This window comes from Lagopus muta, chromosome Z (genome assembly GCF_023343835.1).
Source record: "Lagopus muta isolate bLagMut1 chromosome Z, bLagMut1 primary, whole genome shotgun sequence".
Taxonomy (NCBI): Eukaryota; Metazoa; Chordata; class Aves; order Galliformes; family Phasianidae; genus Lagopus; species Lagopus muta.
The window spans coordinates 56,584,903-56,603,977 of record NC_064472.1 but is presented as its reverse complement, the minus strand read 5'-3'; the positions used below and the strand labels follow the sequence as shown (position 1 = coordinate 56,603,977).

At 37.9% G+C, this 19,075-nt stretch overlaps 1 protein-coding gene across 4 annotated transcripts in view; it reads right to left on the bottom strand.

Annotated features, from left to right (window-relative positions):
• The window catches only part of PIGG (phosphatidylinositol glycan anchor biosynthesis class G), an 85,382-nt gene that overhangs the window by 51,945 nt on the left and 14,362 nt on the right, over positions 1–19,075 (bottom strand). For all 4 annotated transcript variants that reach the window (XM_048930833.1, XM_048930831.1, XM_048930834.1 and 1 more), the window contains exons 7-9: positions 13,971–14,188; positions 10,938–11,219; positions 896–1,353 (exon numbers count right to left, since the gene is read on the bottom strand). In XM_048930833.1, the coding sequence (XP_048786790.1) occupies positions 896–1,353; positions 10,938–11,219; positions 13,971–14,188 (958 nt within the window). The remainder of the gene's footprint in view (positions 1–895; positions 1,354–10,937; positions 11,220–13,970; positions 14,189–19,075) is intronic.

Below are 19,075 nucleotides of genomic sequence, written 5' to 3'. Positions count from 1 at the left end.
GAGGAAGTACAGTGAAAGCTCTGGTAATGCAATAAACTTCCTCATAAGTCATGTCTTTCAGCACTCATGCCTGTCATAGCAATTGGCATTTTATCTGTGGGGCTGCCAATATGTAACGAGTTTCACACTGGTTGATTTACTCATGTCTCTATTAATGAATGATGAATGACATTTCATCAACACACTGTAAGATACTGGGAAGAAATCTCTACCTTACAAAAAGCCTCCCCATCTGCTGTCTGCAAAACACTGACTAGTCAGTTGGAAGGTGCTGCAATTCCATCTACCAAACAACATCCAGAAAACAGTTCAAATATTAAGTACTTTCTGTCACCGAATAGTGGCCATAGTTCTTCACAATACTAATAGGCAGTTGAGGAAATAAAAACTTGAAGCTTTAAGAAATTCCCTATTTCCCATACTACATTCGAAAAATTCCTTCAGTTTTCCACCCACACATTAAATGACTGTAACAGATGAGGAAAAACTCTTTTGTGCAGTACCTTTTTCTACAACTTAATGAAATCTGGAACTGAGCAGAACCTTCTGCTTTTAAATTGAGTTTAATTCTATTACGTGTTTTTTAATTTCACAAACCAGCCTCTGTTGACATAGGCAAAGAAAAAGTTTATTTTTGCCTCTGATAAACCTATCGTGTATAACTGACATTAATTAGATAAGTTATGGTGCAGGGCTAAGACTACAATCCATTGATAGTACCTGAGGAATAACTCCTGTGCTGAAAAATTCCTCATGCTGCTTCACTATTTACTCCCTTTATATTTAAAACACTTTCTAATACAGAGATTGTAAAGAAATGCTCGCATACTTTAAAAAAAAACAACACACACACACATTAACTTCTAAATAACACAGAAAGTATGAAAACACCCACCTTGTCAACCAGTGCCCAAAGTCTGGCCGATGAGCCCACTGGACCCCTGTCTGATTCAAGGATCGAAGGAGTCGACAGCAAATAAGAATGATCCATGGACTTGCTAAGCTTATCCACTTATCTGATCCTTTTACAGATTCAGCTGAAGATGCAGCCTTGCCTAGTTTTGAATTACTTGCTGCTTGTACATCTATATTCTTGCATTCTGGGGCTTCTCCAATACTGTCAAAGTTTTGTTTCATAGAGGTGCCAAGCTGAAGGTCACTTTCTTTCAGAAGAAAATGATTTCTACAGAGTTCCTGACACAGAGCCAAACATAGGGTATTGATAAGAAAATACCAAGTTTGATGTTCTTCTTCAATAAAACTGCTTGCTCCCAAACTCAAAACATGACCAATTGTTCCAGCCAGGATCAGCACATCTACTTCAGACCAGCTGGAACTGGATGCACCAAGATTCTGCAAATGAAAAAATGCAACAGAGTAAAAATGCATTAAAAGCTGTTTAAGCATTCAAAGTGTGCTTACTGCAATATCCTACAAATAAACCAAATAAACAATGAGACAAGTTATTTTTACCTTGACAAATCCTACAAATTTATGAGAGGTTCATTTTATTGTTGCCTATTCAGTTAGCATTACAGCAGAACATTGTTTAAGATAGCATTCTGTTTAAGGTAAAAAAATAAATAAAACCTTCATAATTACAACTGAACAGATTAAAATTCCTTACCACCCTCTGACAAAAAAAAAGTTATTTTGCTGTCAAAGTGAAAACAGAAGTCTTGCAGAAATCAAACTTGAGATGCAAATAACCAGCAGTTTTCTAATTGGTTAAGTCTGTGATGTTCTCAATTCACCAACAGTGACAGCTTTCACTACTCTAATTAACAAAAGTTACTTGCAGACACAGTCTGATGTATGTCTTGTTCCTGTTTATCTTGAAACATGTCCATCATCATAAAATATGCTATCAAGCTATTATTTACTTCACACGCTGTGGTTATCCTGTGGTTATCTCAAAAAAAACAAAAAACCAACAAGAGAATTCTTTGTCTAATGCCTCCATTAGTTCGATTTCTTGCGCAGCAGCTCCTTCAAAGTGCTCCATCATCACTGCCTTCAATGATATTGCTAAAAAGAGAGTGTAAGGGAATGGGGAATGTGGGAGCATCTGGTTCACTAGAGTCATCAGATTAAAGGCCTTCTCACCTCATAGGGAAGGGGAAATAAAAGAGAAAGCCATTAACAAAACACACAGAGACAGAAACCTGATAAGTAAGCACTAAGGGAGACAGTAAGTGGGACCAGAACTCTTCAGCCATTAACTGATGGGCCATTAAGAAAACACAGGCAGAGTCTGAAGAGCATCAATCTGGCCTTTGCAACTGATAAGGGGGAAATAAGCTAACACCAGTAGGATGGGTATCTGAGGGGGCCTGTGGAGATATGCATACTTACTAGTAAGGAATGCTTCAGGAACATGTCAAAGTTGGCAGAGATGGGATGCAGAGAGGCAGGGTAGAGGAAGGGGGAAGATAGAGAAGGGCCAGTCATATAAGAATACAAGCCAGCCAGCCATCCCTCTGAGAACCCTACGCCTGACTGCTGCAGTCTGTTACATCTTGCCAGAGCTTGTATCTGCCTTCCTGTGTAACTTCACCCTCAGTCCACATATGAGCACTGCAAGGCCCCACGGCCAGCAAGGCCTTGAGCCACACAATTCATGAGCCTTGTGTCAGCAACTGGAGAGACTGGCATTGCGTATGGCTATGTGAGAGGTCAAAGGCACGTGGCTGGAGAGGCATCAGTGTGTTTATCTTTCCTTCTGCTAAATATAATCCTCTGCATTATGAGACTGTATTTAATTTGACAGAAAAACCCAGGCCAGGGTTCGAGCAAGAGGAAAACCTGTCCCTCAGAAGACTTGAAGTCTGATCTGAAGGTTGGCAGGAGAACCTGAGCACAGTTCCAGCAGAAAGGAAGAAGACATGCCCAAGCCCAAAGGCAGCACGGGCTTCCAAACACATCTTTGTTAGCAAAGCCATATATCTGTGAGGCATTCTGACAAATGACAAAATCATCAAAATCAAAAAGCATCATTTGTCATTTTATGTTCTCATTAATCTTTCTTCTATGAGTGAATATCAAGCAGTGTGTCTTACGCTGATATTATAAATAAATAGACAAATCCAAACCACCCTAAGTCCTACTCACTCCAGAACAAAAATCTGCCATCACTTTCACATTAACCTCAAGTACATACTTCAACCATGCTTCATTGACTTTGTGAATAAACTTAAAAAACAGCCTTGAATATTCATAGAAATAAATTGCACATATAACACATAGATGAACCCAGAATACCACAGTTTCTCAACTGTTTAAATCATTTACACTAAAATAATATAGAAACTCAGTAAGCAGGGAGCAGGTAACCAGAATGAGGATATAAACATATTAAAAATGCTGAACATCTACATGCAATTCTGAAGTCTCACTTACGCTTAAGCTTTATAGACAGTAGCTTAGGTTTTTGTTCAGTAATCGAGAATATGGAGAGGACAACAAACACACTTGACCCAAGAAGCTCATTAATGCTGCCTTGATTTGGCTTTGAGGAAAACAACTTCAGGCTGGATATTAAGAAAAACTTTCTTTTCAGAAAGAATTGTGAGGCGTTTTGAACAGGGAGGTGGTGGAGTTACTGCCTCTGGAGGCACTGAAGATATGGCACTGAGGGACATGGTTGGTAGGCATGGTGGGGATGGATCTTACTGATTTTTTCCAACCTTAATGATTCTGTGATTCTATGAACTTCTGTAAAATCAAGACTGAATAAGATTTATGAAAATGATTGCAGGAGGTACAATTAAACTAATCACCTATTCATATAATCTCCATTTACTGTGCTGTTAAAGAGATCTATAATTCAAAACTCCTTAAGAAATAAAACAAAACAACAAGAAAAATAGGTAATTTAAAAAATTATCAAAGAAATCATCATCATTATCTCAAAAATTGTATATACCCACAATCTGAATTCATTAGTGTTTGAAATTTCTTTGGTGCAGATCACTCCCTTCTATTCAGTGTTCTACTGTGAAAATCAGAAACCATAAACTACATCTTGGAACAAAAGGTCCAGGTAGAGCTGTTGTCTGCTCGGACCAAGAAGTTCACAAAGACTGACATATGATGGGTGCACCACTGAATTGTAGAAAGCTTAAACTCCAGTAACCTCACTATGCTGACCTTAGAAGCCTTGACTAACTGAATGATGAGTGAGAATGTACGAACCATCTGCTTGCAGAGACAAAGCAATACAACATCCTCAACTAATGAGAACGAACCAGTCTTCAATACTATTCGTCTCTTTCATAAGGCATAAAGTCTACAGAAGGATTGCTGTATTGTATTGGATGGTTGTCAGCACTGACAGGAAAACAAGTTCTTCTGGCAGAACAGTAGGTTCATAAGCTGAAGAGAAAATGATGTATTATCAACAGGAGAACACAGCAACCTCATAAAAATTACTGTATTAGTGAGAAATGTCCCAGTGTCAGAAGTCTACATTTTATGTCTGACTAATAATTGCAGTGAAAAATGAAGAAAAAAAAATATACTCCTGCATTGATATCAAAAGGTTAAATCCAACAGTATTTATTGATAAGCCACATTTCAGGCCAGAGTTAGGGACCTGAGCAAATGTATGCAAGTTGAAAAACTATCCTGCAAATGATTATCTCCTGAACCTTAACGGTCTAAGAAATAATGAAAACACCTTTATTGAGGTTTTCTAAATTTACTGGTAATCCCTCCTGTGACGTGTTAGGAATGTTATCATTAAGGCTTTTGTTGTTGTTTATAACGTAGACTAACAACAGATTACTTGGATTGTGCTTACTTTCTGGACCTGTTTTTACAGGCACAGAAAAGTAGGTCTGACTTCAATACACACTGTTCTGAGCTCCTAGTTGCTTAATACCTCCAGCTCTCAGGAACCCAGTAGGCACTCCAGACAGTAAATAACTAATTATTTAGTTAATTTTTATTTAATAAGTAAATAGTAAATAAAGATGACTCGCACCACTATCCTGATACACAAACGTAGTATGAAATCTTCAGTTTATGAGATTTCTAAATGCCGGGCTTTCAATTTAAACCTCTCGTTTGTCAACCCAGGATAGATTTAATATTTGACGTACAGGCATCGGTAGCTAAATAACACAGAAAGAGATGCCTGAAAAATCTTTTGCTAGCCTACACAGGTGCCAATAAATGATGCAATATATGCACCCCGTCCATGCAAATTAATTTTTTTTTTACTTTTAAATAAAACATCCAGTAAATAATCTTCCAGGTCCAATCCCAGTTACATACTTTCTGTTCAGCTCAGAGTAAAGATCTTTTTCACAATAATTGACTTTCCATATTTAATGGCTGGGAAATCCTAAAGTCACTTTCTAGACATGAAACATTTTATTTTTATGTCCACCATCACCCAAAATTTAAATACTCATCATTTAATTCACTTTGGATACTTGAGCTACTTGCATCCAGTCTTGTTTTCTAATGATGACTATTTCCCTATAGCAAAACTCTACAGACCACATCTGCCCCTGATGCTTATCACAGCAGGCTGAGGTCATTTTTAAGAGCGACTTAGTCATGGCATCATCTAATCACTCATTTCCACCCCCCTCAAATAAAAGAAATGCAAACATATTTTTAGGTACAATTGTATAAAATGTTTTACTTTTCAAGTCAGTGGGCAATACTGCACAGGGGAAAAGAAAAAATTTTAAATGAACAGAGTATTTTAAAATAAAAAAAAAAAAGGGACATTTTGTCTAAGTAATGAAAAAACATTACAATACTGCACAGTACAGCTTCTCAAAACTGTATTTGACAAGCTTAAGCTTTGGGTTCTATTTTCATAGAGCTACTGATTCTGATTTATATCAGAAATACGGGGGGGAAAAAAGCATTTTTAAGTAGTAGTAAACACTGTATTTAAAAACTGCCATTAGAGTAATCCTATGAAGAAGTAGTTAACATTTTTTAAAGATTTGCTGCTGCTGGTAAAGGGCTGCGGAATTATTTAAAGCCGTAAGTGTCATTAAAAGAAGGGACTAGCGCTGCTAGAAACATAGTAATCAGAACCTATAAATAACAGTCAGGAAGCAGATGCTAACACTGCCTGCACTGGGCTTCAGAAAATTCATGAACTTGGTAATCAGTTTCTATATTCAGTCACAGTGGAAAAAAAAGAGCATTACAAATGAGAAGCACTTGAAAAAAATCTTTAGATGTGAACGGAAACAATTTAAAGAAAAAAAAAAAAAAAAAGCTCTGAAGTCATTAACAGCAGAATTTATCTTAATTGCTTTTAAAATACCTGCAGTTTACCATACAGCATGAGCTTAGGAAATGCTTTTAGCGTTTTTAAATGGCAAGACCTTGATTTAGCATTCTTCTGACATCTGAAAAGCAGGATTTCATAACTGTTTCAAATGTGGAGAGCACATGCAGATTCACAGGTCATGGCCACTTGGATTCAGACAGTTTAGCATAACAATACTCCTAATTCTAATAGAAGGCACTTCAAGATAGACAGAGAGTATAAACAGACAGTTTCCTCCCTAAAGTCTCAGTATTCTGCTGGAAAAAAAAGGATGGAAAATGAGATGCAATTGTGTATGTATTTTACTGATTGCCCTCCAAATACTTGTCAGTAATCTCTCACGCCCACAACAAAGGCAGTACTGGATTATTTTCTGCTCCCTTTCACATTCTCCAGGCTCTATCTTTGTATCAACAGCTACCTGCAAAAAGCCACCAGTTTCTTTCCTGCAACAGCCCTGAAACTGGAAAAATGTAAATCAAATAAAGGGTCACTGCTTTTACAGATCAGGAATAGAAGCAATTACTAACTAAACATGCAGGGCATTCTAAGTTGCTCTGGAACACAAACAGGGATAGAAAAGCTTATTTGACAATGAGATGACATATGCACCCACTAATCCAGTCATTTATGGAGTGGGATGAAGATGGGTTGATGAAAATCCATTTCTAGAGGTCTGCCTTCATAAGATGTATTTCAGCTTCTCACATCCTCAGATATGCCCTACGTATGAAATATAAATACAGCCTAGAATGGAGAACCCAGTACTTTTTATCTGTACCTGCCCTCATCTGGGAGTGAGGTAATCCTGAAAATATTGCTGAAAATGTCCTCGTTCATTTATTACCAGTTAGAAGCAGCTAATCTTTTGCTAGTATGTGCTGATCTTCCATTTAATTAAAACAGTAGAAAATGTGTATGATTCATGATGCACCAATTTCACAAATTCCCTAATCTTTCCAGTCTAAGAAAGAAACATTTGAGTTGATAGATGTTCTATTACAAATGCACATATTTTCCAAGGTGAGAGGCAAATAAGCAACTTCGTGTCCAAGAGACACTATACAATCACTTTCCTAAAATGACAGAAGTGTTACTGCCAGTAACACCAGTTTTCACATGTGAATAAAGTTTTTCCCACTTCCTAAGTTCCAGATGGGCCTGAACAACTGGTACCAAACAGGAAAAGAAGGCAAGCTGCTGCTGAATCCTCCATCTTCAAGTAAAAAAGTACTGGGCTTACAGTTCTACATCATCCAGGGAGAAAGCTTCAGCTGATGAGCTCACTTACAAGCAGAACGTAGGGTGCAGGAGGCAAGGACACAAACCTAGAAACAATATTTAGCATATTGCATCCCATCGGTCTATTTTTGCTCAATTAGTTCTCAAAGACAGACATAAGGGGAGAACAGGATAAGAAAAGAAGACAACTGAAACAGACAGAACAAAAAGCTTTTCACACATACTTGATGTGTTCCTTGGCAAAATTATTTGTGTCCATTAGAGTAATAACAATTAGTTTGTTTCCTAAGGAAAACCATTCCATCCAATTTTGAATACTAGGCGGCATTTTGCAATTTCTGCTGTCATCACTGACAGAGCAGTTTCATTAGCAGTATATAAGCCATCTGCAGGAAGTTCACCAGCAGCTGCCTCTCACCAGCAAGGATGTAAATGTGCCAAAAACAGATGGGGATGATACCCTAAGACTCACGCCAAACTAGAAACACAGAACTCATATCTGCATAGCAGTATGTGGTAAGAACCTGTTCTAAATTTATCACTGAAAGAAAAGCTCACCCATGCTATGGAAGGAGAAAAGAGTGTGCCGTGACCCTTTGCTTCAGATACCCTGAAAAGCTACCACAGTTTGGGAAACCCCAAAATATCTGGGTCAAAGCCACTCAAAGGAGGACTCAATGACTTCTCTGAAGTTTCCTGCGTCACCCCAGATACCCAAAGGCTAACAGTGGTGAAAGACCTACACTGTGTTCACATACTCTTTGATCAACTCAATGTGTTGTTGGTTCTGGCATCACTGCTGCGGTTCGTAAAGCTGAATGCCTTTGGCATCCAAGAGACCTCATGATTTACAGTTCACAAGTGTTTCTTTTCGGTAAGGAGCCCTAGTAAGATCCTGTTATTCCCTGACAGTTCCCCAAAGGAGAGAAATGCAGGAATGGAAAATGTTACACAGCAATACTAAGGCAATGCCATCTTCAAAATCAGCAAGCTGAGATGGACACTACCTGTCCATTTCAAGTATACATGTAGAAGGTTAGCTAACAGGCATTCAGTGGCCATAGAAACAAAACTCTGTAAGAAATTACAAGCCATTAACTGTCACAAGAGAAAGCACGATTCAATCCCTACCACACAGAACATTATCTCATATGAAGAATTCATAATTCCCCATAATTCTGGGGAAAAGAAAGTAAATAATAAACAGAAGGAAGATCGGATCAGACTGCTATAAGGCAGAAAACTCAGAAGAGAATCATCAAAATTACAGACAAACAATACTGTGCTAACAGCTCTCCAGATCAGTCTCATCTCAAAAGAAAAAAAAAAAGAGGAAAAAGAAAAAAGAAAAAGCCACACAGCAAAAGGTGTGACAAAATTAAGCAAAATGAAGGAATAACAAAGGCACAGAAGCTGCCCTATTACAGAGTTTGAAGTTTCCCTAAGGAAGTCCCCAACAAACAAAAATTTTGAAACACAACTTAAGCAGAATCTCTTTCATAACAATTTTGCAAAGTACTTCAAGCTTACTTGTTATTCCTTGAGTATGAAGGAAGAAATACAAACAAAAAAAACAGTACAGAAAACAGGTCTTCAGGCATCTGAAGCCAAATGCAGAGCACTAGCCTCTACTGAGATAAGCACTTTTATGTGAAGAATATTTGCACCACATCCTCTCCTATAGAGGCTTCAAGCTTTATCTTAAACCTGTAAGAAAAGTATTGTGCTCATTTTCTCAACAAACTTCAGAGATAGGCAGAATGCAGTTTGAAGTGCAATACCGCTGTGTGAAGACTAGTTCTCCTTTTATCTTTAACGAGACACAAGATAAGAGACCATTAAAGCCCACTACTCCTATAGCGGTGGGTGTCACAGAGAATTAACTCTTTTCTAGGTATATAAGGAAGACTTCAAGTCAAAAACAGACTGAGTTGTTCTGAGACTACCATCACTGTTCTTGATCAAGTTAAAGAGGATTGTGTGTAAATTTTATGTAGGTATAGGCCATCATCACTGTAAGGTTCTTACTGTTGACTAAAATTAGGAAAAAAATTAAGGATGACAAATGAGCTTGTTTCCTGCAGTTGCTTTTCCTTACTGTTGCACAGCAAATAAACATTAAGATTCTACGCATTCCAGTAATCATTAACTATTATTTCAAGGTCATACAATTTTCCTTCCTACAAAAGAAAACTTCCATCTCATTATGTAACCCAGAAAAGGCTAAACTGAATCCATTTAAAGACAAACACACTCCTAGGTACTAACAGCGCTAACAAACCATAAGACAAGACATCTTCTCCAGCAGATTTTTCCATTCACACTGATTAATTTTGTGTTCTTTTATTTGCCTTTAAAAATAATCCACAGAAGCATCACTAGGCTTGGTATCAAAACATTACAACTAGTTTGACACGATAATGAAAATTACTGCAGAACTACAAGGAAATTACCCAGTCAGAAAGACTCATGCTAGGAGTTATACTTCAAATGAAACTTCTTTCATCATTAGTGATGAAAGATATCATTAGTGGCATTTTACACTATTTCAGCCTAGATGTTCAACACACACACAAACTTTACGCTACCAGTAAATACGAGCATAAGAATGAAACACCACGACCTACTACCACTCTCTTCCTTCATCACTTTTAATACACTAAATGGCATGAAATAAAACTGAGAAGGAAAAAAAAAATGCTGCCTTCAAGAGAGGAGGATGGAATTACTTTTAGCACAAGGCTTCTCTCTCAGAAAAATCAGATATCTGAGAGAGAATGGCAAATTCAGAAGTTACAGACACAAAATGATGAATTCCAACTTGCATAGCTCGAATCATAAAAATCAGCAGCCTCACTCAAAGACTTTAAATGTATAGTTAAGTTCAGGAATTCCAGCATATATTTATAAATACTGCAGTACTAATTCTGCTAAGTATTGTCTTTTTTCAGTTACTCTGAATACAGCAATTACATACTTATGTAATTCACAAATCTACTTTTTGCTTGAAAAAAATGTTCTTACAAAATATCATACATCTTGCATCAGTTGCAGTTGTGAAACATCTCTGTGTACGAGTTTATAACTAGTTAAACTGTTTTTTGTAACAGTTAAACTGCTTCTGACATCACTAAAGTCATCTGTAGAATAATGTAACCTGATTGGAATGTTTCTCAAAGTAAAGTGAAAATAAGCACTCCTGTCATCTTCTTTCCAACAATCTTTTATCATGTCACAGTGAACATGCCACATTTCAACACTAATTTTGAATGATTCTAATTACGTTACAAACAATTCCTCTATGTAAACACGCACAAAAATCTTCCACCAAACTTTACTTGGAAGTATGCCACAAGGAGCAAAACTGTGAACCATAATTAATGCATGCTCTCACCTTCAGTGGAAGTCTGGAATTCTCAAGAGTCTTTCCAACGGCAGATAGAATACCGCACATGAGTGCAGAAATCAGCATCATCACTCCAACTGCAGTTAACCAGGACATACTGCAGAAATAGCATAAACTTTCTGCTGATGTGCATACAATGACGTGAACTGCACACAGCACCAGACACATCAAGTAAAACAGCAGAGAGAAGAGCGGAGGGGAGAGGGGCACTTCAAATTCTGCCCGACTGCTCAGAGCTTTTGGTACACTGAGAAAGAGTAGGAGCAAAACCTGCAGGGGGGAAAAAAACAAAAACAGAGAACCGACAGGTAAAGAATCAGAATTAGCTAAGGCATACAGCCAGAATTCACACACAAAACTCAAGCTGTGTCATCCGTGTAACTCTAATATATATACTTCATCTTAAAAAAGCCATGAAACACTATGGTGGGTGGTCCAACCAAAGCAAGACTTCACCATATAAAGGGGCAAAGCAAAAATAGTGCTTTTCTTTATCAGTTTAAGGGGTTGGACATACAGTTTATCAGGTTTTAATAAATAAACAAGTGCCTCCTGACCTGCTGTGACTGACGATGTGCATGATCTGCTTTCACTTTAAGAGTTTCAACGCTCCACAGAATTAAGTGTTTTAAGTCTCAATGCCAAAATAGCTCTTGAATAAACAAATCTGACTTATTATTTATAGCCTACAAAGGCCTGAAGTGACATGCACACTCTAACAATGGTCATTTATCTCAGATTTCTTGCTGAGCCAAGTAGCTTCCCGGACCAGGGAAAGTGCTCATCTTATCACGTAAGTGTATGCTGTTTTCAGAGCTTAAGAATTCTCCTGGTGTTTATTTTTGCCCCCCTCCTTATCTTAATTTGATTTACTGATTTCACTTTGCTATAGCCTGCACACCAATCACTTAGAACTCCAGGTTTTTTCCCAGGTAACTGTACCAGTGAAGATGAATACCATCATTAGCAATTTCTGCTACCTACGTGCATGTAAAGAGAAAGTCCAGCCACATACTGTAAGGATGCTCTGCAAGAGGCACACACATACCTAGTAATAAACTAGGCTCAATCTGCTTGTGATAGGGCAAGTTTAAAATAAATTTAAATAAAAAACTATTCTATCAGAGGACAGCCAATCTGTAATCATTCACTTATGAAGACCTCTACCTAAAACTCACCCATCATTACAGCTACAAATAGTAAAAATTAACACTTTAAAACATTTTGTTACACTGCAGTAGTCTATTCACTTACATTATACCTTCCACAATTCACTTACATTTGGAAGCATGAGGTTTCACAGTATCATATTGGCTCAGGTTTTACTTTTTAATACAGGACTTAAAATTATAACAAAGCACTCAGTATACTAAAACGCCCAAATTGTAGTTTTCTACAAATCTATATTTAGCTTTTTTGAGTAAATGCATGGTTATTAATGTACTAGATGTATTCTCCTCATTTAAAATATAGGATTAATAGCACTTGTAGATTCGTGTAGTTTGAAGTCACTTGTAACATTTCCTGCCTTTATTTCTACAGCAAGGATGGAAAATACATACAGAACTGAAGGGGACTATGTGGAGCTTGCTGGGGGTCCATCCCCGTGGGGATGCACAGTATAATAAAGGACTTTCCTATGACACAGGCCTCTGGTTGTTGAACTGCAACATAAAACAAAATGATCTTGGAAAGTAGGCCAATTTCTTGAGTTTTGAATTGGAAAAAAAATAACCACACAAAAAACCAGGCTGTACTGTCTAGTTTTCCAGTGACACCAAGCAGGCTCTCATCAGGCAGACTTTTCACTGTTAGAGCTATTAGGTGAAGGTTTCCATTGATAAAGAGCCATTAACTAAAATACTGAGATCTGTTTTGTTGAAAAACTAAGCATCAACAACCGCAAAAAAAGAAATCCAGTGCTTCAGGTACAAAGTGACTGTAAAGGCTTGAATCCTTACGTTCACAAAACAAAGGAACATGAAAGGACTATAAGCACTTCAGCCTCAGAGTGGCATTGGCCATCTCTAGATTTGCTGTCCTGGAGGAGGCACAGAACCTACCATCTTGTGCCCTGTGGGGACTGTGGAACTAGCTCCTGTCAAGAGGTAAGCAGTGATAAAGCCCATTGAGAAAGCCATCTCAAACGTGCTCTGTGCACAACATGAGGAATACAGCCTGCAAGGGCTGAGAAGACTCAAATACAAAACAGCTACTTATCACCTGTTACCCATTCCAGCCACAGAACACAACTAGATGCACAGCTATTATACAGCCTTGTAGGTGTATATGATGCTGTATGCAGGCCAGGTATATCTGTCACAGAGAGTTAATTCTCACAGAAGTTGACAAAAATGCCACCTAAACTGTAAGTGCACGTTTTTGTATATGTGAGTGCAGGGTAACTCACCAACAAACTCACTTCTTCAAAGCATTACCACAGAGGCAATTTCCAGCACATGAGACCTCCCCAAACTATCAATTGCAAAGAATCACTTAAAATTCCAGAAATGTGATATCTTATCTTTACTCCTACAAGAGATATGGAATGGCAACTCTGCCTCTTCCAGCAAGCACTTGTTTCAGGACTACTGACTTATCAGTACCAAGAATCCTCAGAATGGTGGAGAAAAAATTGGGCATATAGGGTTTAGCTTGTTCTGAGCAGCTGTGTTTGTTATTAGATAAAGGTGAAAAAAGTAGGAACTTCACTGCAGATTTTTATTTTTTTTTTTAACACAGGGAGTTGGAACTAGATCTTCAAAGTGCCTTCAAATCCAAGCTATTCTTTGACTTGTGACGTGCATATATACCAAGTTACACCAAGACACAGGCATCATATGTTCTCTTGAATCATTTCAAAGGGTAATAATTTAAAAAAAGAGTACTACGTTAATTTTTCAAACACAAACAAACCCTAAAATACTTAATTCTGAAGAACATACAATAAATAGCCAAACAACAGGAAATTTTATGCCTTGCATTTAGCTTTTTCCATAAAAAGACATATTTTTTGTTTACCTCCATAATGATCACAGTCCCCACCATCATTGAATACATATCATATTGTGCCACTTGTTTGCTTAGCGAAGAACTCAACGTCCTCAAGGCCTCCAAGTATTGTTTCAGGACCTTTTTGCCAAGATTTAAGAGTATTTCTGAATTATTCCCCTCTAGGTACAGTTTGATCCAATTACCATGGGATTTTTCTGCTATCTTAAACTGCTCGTATCCAAGATCTATTGGGGGGGGAAAAAAACAACAGGTTAGAGGATCCATGGACAAGGAGGATAATTAGAGATCTAAACATACTTATATATTTTTTTTATATTTGCTTGTGTAATCTACAGAAAAACTGCTACAACAGTTGAAAGTTATTTTGCACACAGGAAGTAGCATTACCTTCCAGCAAGACCACAATGTTACACTGAATAAAAGCAATTAATCCCCAAACAAATAAAACGTCAAAGACTCTAAAAGTGACAAACACATTATAACAGACATTTACTTTTACAAAAGGTTTCTAAGATAAACATACCCAAACGCTTTAAATACTTAAAACAATCTTTCTTTTTTTTTTTTTTTCCCTCCACTGGAGCTACTTACTCTCCAGGCTATTATTTCACAAGTAGGAAATCATCAGATTGCTGAAGAAACTTTATTTTTTGAAGAAACCACTGAAGGACCTACACAAAACAGATTAAAGGCCCTGATTTTGCTGCAAGTGATGAGAATCAGCTGGTAACACAAAGTGAAACACAAAATAAGCTGTATTTTGATGCAGGCATAGGAAAGTTAACAACTGAAGTGCATGGTTTGGCTTCACTCATTTGGATTAACAAGCTGGTGCAAAACAATCCTCCTTCCACGAAGCTAGATATTCTTGCTATTGTATAAGGGCTGACCACTGTCCAAACTAGATTTAAAAAAAAAAAAAAAAGAAAACCTGATACTGCCACTAATCCACAGAAGTAAAAGGCTTGTAACAGAAGGTGATTTCATGATGGCCTAGCCACATTTAAAAGCATTCTGTCCAGAAGTAAAACTTGTGGCAGGCAGGAACACTAACCTTGAGTGATGACAACAGGCGAAATAGGGAACAAACAAATATCCAAATCCTATTTTAGAAGTCCTTTGCAATTACAGCAGCAGTGGCTTTCATCCTGCATGTATTTTCCCTCCCAGAAGTACTGGTTATTCCACAGAATCCTTACTTTACACTAAGTTAGAGTTGATATACGACACAGAGTGTCCACATTATGTGCATAGGCAATGAATGTTACAAGACAATTCAAAAGATGCAAGAGAGCTCCACTACTTTACTCTCCCATAACTAATGCTGTTTCCCACTGTTAAATATTCACAGAAAAAGCTGCAGCACAGTAATTCCTGACCAGTCTTGACAGCATTTTTACTTCCCCAAAAGATGTATTCAGTAATGACAATAAGTAGATACTGCAGGCAGGCATAAAAGAGACACAATTTTGTTCACACATAGAAGAAAATTAGAACAATTCATAATCATAAACATGAAATTTAAAAAGAAATCTGCAAAAAATTAATAGTTTGAGACTTATATCCACTTCAGCATTATACTCACTTCTAAGTTTAATTTCAAGAACATGTATTCACAACACAGCAAATTAGATTAGCTGCTGTGTTTTACTGTAAATGTTGACAGTGGTATTGTATCTTAAAGCACTTAAGATATCCTTTTCTTTATCATTTTATAGATGCCCCATACTCCAACATGCCCTACAATATTTAAAAATTGGCCATTGGGAATAATGTGCACCCACAACACAATCTCAATTTAGAACAGAAGAAAATGTATTTCAGTAGGCACTATGCTGTGTGAACATATATACCAATCTGCACTGTTTACAAGAAATGTTTCTTTTGCTTCACTTCAATAATTATCAGAGAACAAGAGAACATCCCAAGTCAGGAAGGAACCACATGGATCAGTGAGTCCAACCTGTGGCTCTACGAAGAACCCTTGCTACTTCCATGCTATTTCACACTATGAAATTAATAACAAGGGCAAAAAGAACAACCTGGAAATGGTTATTTAACAAGCCTAACACTGTCCTCCTAACTTTAATTTCTTAACTTCCTACTTAAAAAGTAAGCTAAACATTTACTGTGGTGTTTCAAAAAGCAAGGGTTAAAGTAATCAGTAGTTGGTGTTTCGCAGAGCTCAGTCCTAAGGCCAGTTCTGTTCAACATTTTTATGATGAATGATGCATGAGTGGAGTGCCTTGGCAAGGTCACTAAACTGAAAGGCACTGTTGACTTCCTGGAGGGATAAGAGTCCTTGTGGATGGATCTAGATACACTGGAGCACTGGACAATCATCAGCACCACAAAATTCAGGAAAGAAAAATGCCGGGTTCTGCACCTAGGACAAGGCAATGCCAGACGTACAGATGGGAGATGAGTGCCTCAAGAGCAGTACAGCAGGAAGGGACCTGGCAATGCCAGTAACATCAGCTCAGCGCAAGCCAGCATCGTGCCTGGTAGCCAAAGGGCAAACCGCATTTTGGGGCGCAGTAAACACAGCACAGCTATCCAATTAAAAGACGTGAATGTCCCCATATTTTTAGCACCTTTCTGAACACTGTGTGCAGTTCTGGTCTCCACCGTATGACAAGCATGTTGAAGTCCTTTAAAGTATCCAGAGGACACAGGCTGGATGACACGTTCTATGAAGTGACCTTGAGGACACTTCAGCTATCTGGTTTAAAGAAAAGGAGGCCGAGAGACCTCATCATTGCTCTGTGCAATTTTTGAGGAGGGGAAGGGGAGTGGGAGATACCAGAGCTCTCTTCTCCTCTTCTCTCCAGTGACTCATGACAGGATGCAAGGCAATGGCACAAAGCTGTACCAGGCGAGGTTCAGGCTCAGCATTATGAAAAATTTACAAGGTCAAACAATGGAACAGACTTGCTAGAGAAATGGTTGGAGCCCCATGGCTGACAGTCTGCAAGAGACAATTGGACAATGCCCTCATTAATGTCCTTTAACTCTGTTTAGCCTTGAAATAGTCAGACAGTTGGAATTAATGATCTTCTCCAAATGAACTATATTAAAAAAATACACTGGTTATACTACACTGGAGGCTTACAGGTATCTGCTGGTGAGTACAGTTCAATCAGCAGCAAACACTTGCATATCAAGAGAGCTGCCAGTGTGCACTAAGACTTTCACAACATAACTCTTAAACAGCGAATTCCCTAGAAAGTTTTTCTTCTGGTATGTAAATTCAAATAACTCCTACTTGAAATGAGAGTTAAACATTCATACTTTTGAGGAAATCCAGAATGGATTATCTAAAATGAGCTTCAATCAAACCAAGATTTGGCACGGCACCATTATATTATACAGAACACTAAAATTTGCCCAAGTTATATTTTGAAATCTAAGTAATTTCTGTCTACAACTTCTGTTCCTGATCCAATTCCATTTCTTTTTTTTTTCAACCCCCCCCCAGTCTCCTTCTGTATTCCTTTTAGCATATTTATTTCACTCTTCTGCATCTCTCTTGGTTATGCTTCCCAAGCACCTGGTTGATAGTTTTATTTAATTATAGTCACAGGCAGCAATCGTATATTTATCAAAGTTCTTAATGAAATGAATTTATGATGTAGAGGCAACTTCTCCAGTTTCAGTACATAAATCTCAGAAATCAGCAAATTATTTTGTTCAATATAAACACATAACACAAGCTTAAGATTGGGACCAAACTAAAGAGTGGACATTCATTTTATTAATATCCAACTTGTACTCAAGTATGGCTTTTTGTTCTACCATAATGTGCCTTGTACAGAAACAGCCCTAGTTGTGTAAGATAATTCAGATGAATGATCTGCAGTTTAGAACAGGAAGGAAGTGGTACTATCTCCTACAACTGCCCACCACACTGAGATATGAACACTGTCACACACTCAAGAGTGCTCTTCTAGATGCAGTGGACTGCATGAACTGTTCTAAAATTCTATGAATAACATTTAAAAAAAAAAAAAAAAAAGCATTTCTGCTCAGAATTCAACTGAAATTTCATCATCTGCCAGTTGTCACTAACCAAGAATCTGGAATAGAAATTTTCAACTTTTAGTTTGCAAATGAGTGAGATGTTTAATTGGGTAATTACTGAGGATTCTTATCCTCAAAAAACTTGATAGCACACTCCACCCACAGAACTCCGAAATAGTACGGCCCAAGATTTGTCAGCACACCTCAAATGAGTGTGCAGGTGGTCCACAAAAAAGAAGGCCCAGAACAGAGCTAGAACACTGTTTAGAACTATGCCCAGACACATCTTGAATGGCTGCAAATACAGAAACTACACAAATTCTACATGCAACTTACTCTAGTGTACTACTATCCTTACAGAAAAATGTTTCCTTTCATTTAAGTTTAATGCCTCTTATTCACTCACCAAGCACCAAATTTAGTTTGGTTTAGTCTTTTTTATTTCCTTCCTTCAGGCATTATATACATTGCTAAAGTCTTTCCCATGTCTTCTTTCCTCCAAGCTGAACAGCCCAAGCATCCTCTGCCCCTCTCCTAGTATATGACAGATGTTCCAGTTCTCTCACTCATTACATTACAATGTCCACATCTTCCTTACACTGGGGAAGCCAGAGTTGGGTCAGTGACCCCACACGTGATATGACTACAACAGAGGAAAGAGGAAAAAAAAAAGCCCTGTATACTGTTGGCCTTCTTTTCACAATGATGTATTGCTGGTTTACATTCAACATCATATCCACAAGACCCCTTGTCTTTTTCCATCAAGCTGCTCTTCAGGCACTCAGCATCAAACCTGCATTTTCTTCTCCCTGGATGCATTTCTCTTTGCTGAACTTCATGAGGTCAGGCCACTTCTCCAGTTTGTATTAATAGCACCAAACTCATCTGCTGTATCTTTCTTCAAGTTCTGCACCATCTGCAGTATTGCTGACAGATGCTCTACCACATCATTTAGCTCATAAATGAAGATGTTCAACAGTACTGGCCTCAGTACTGTTGGGATCCGCACTAGTGACTGGACTTCAGCTTGGCTTTGTGACTGATCACAACTGATCACAGCCCTCTGAGCCTGGCAGTTTAGCCACTTTTCT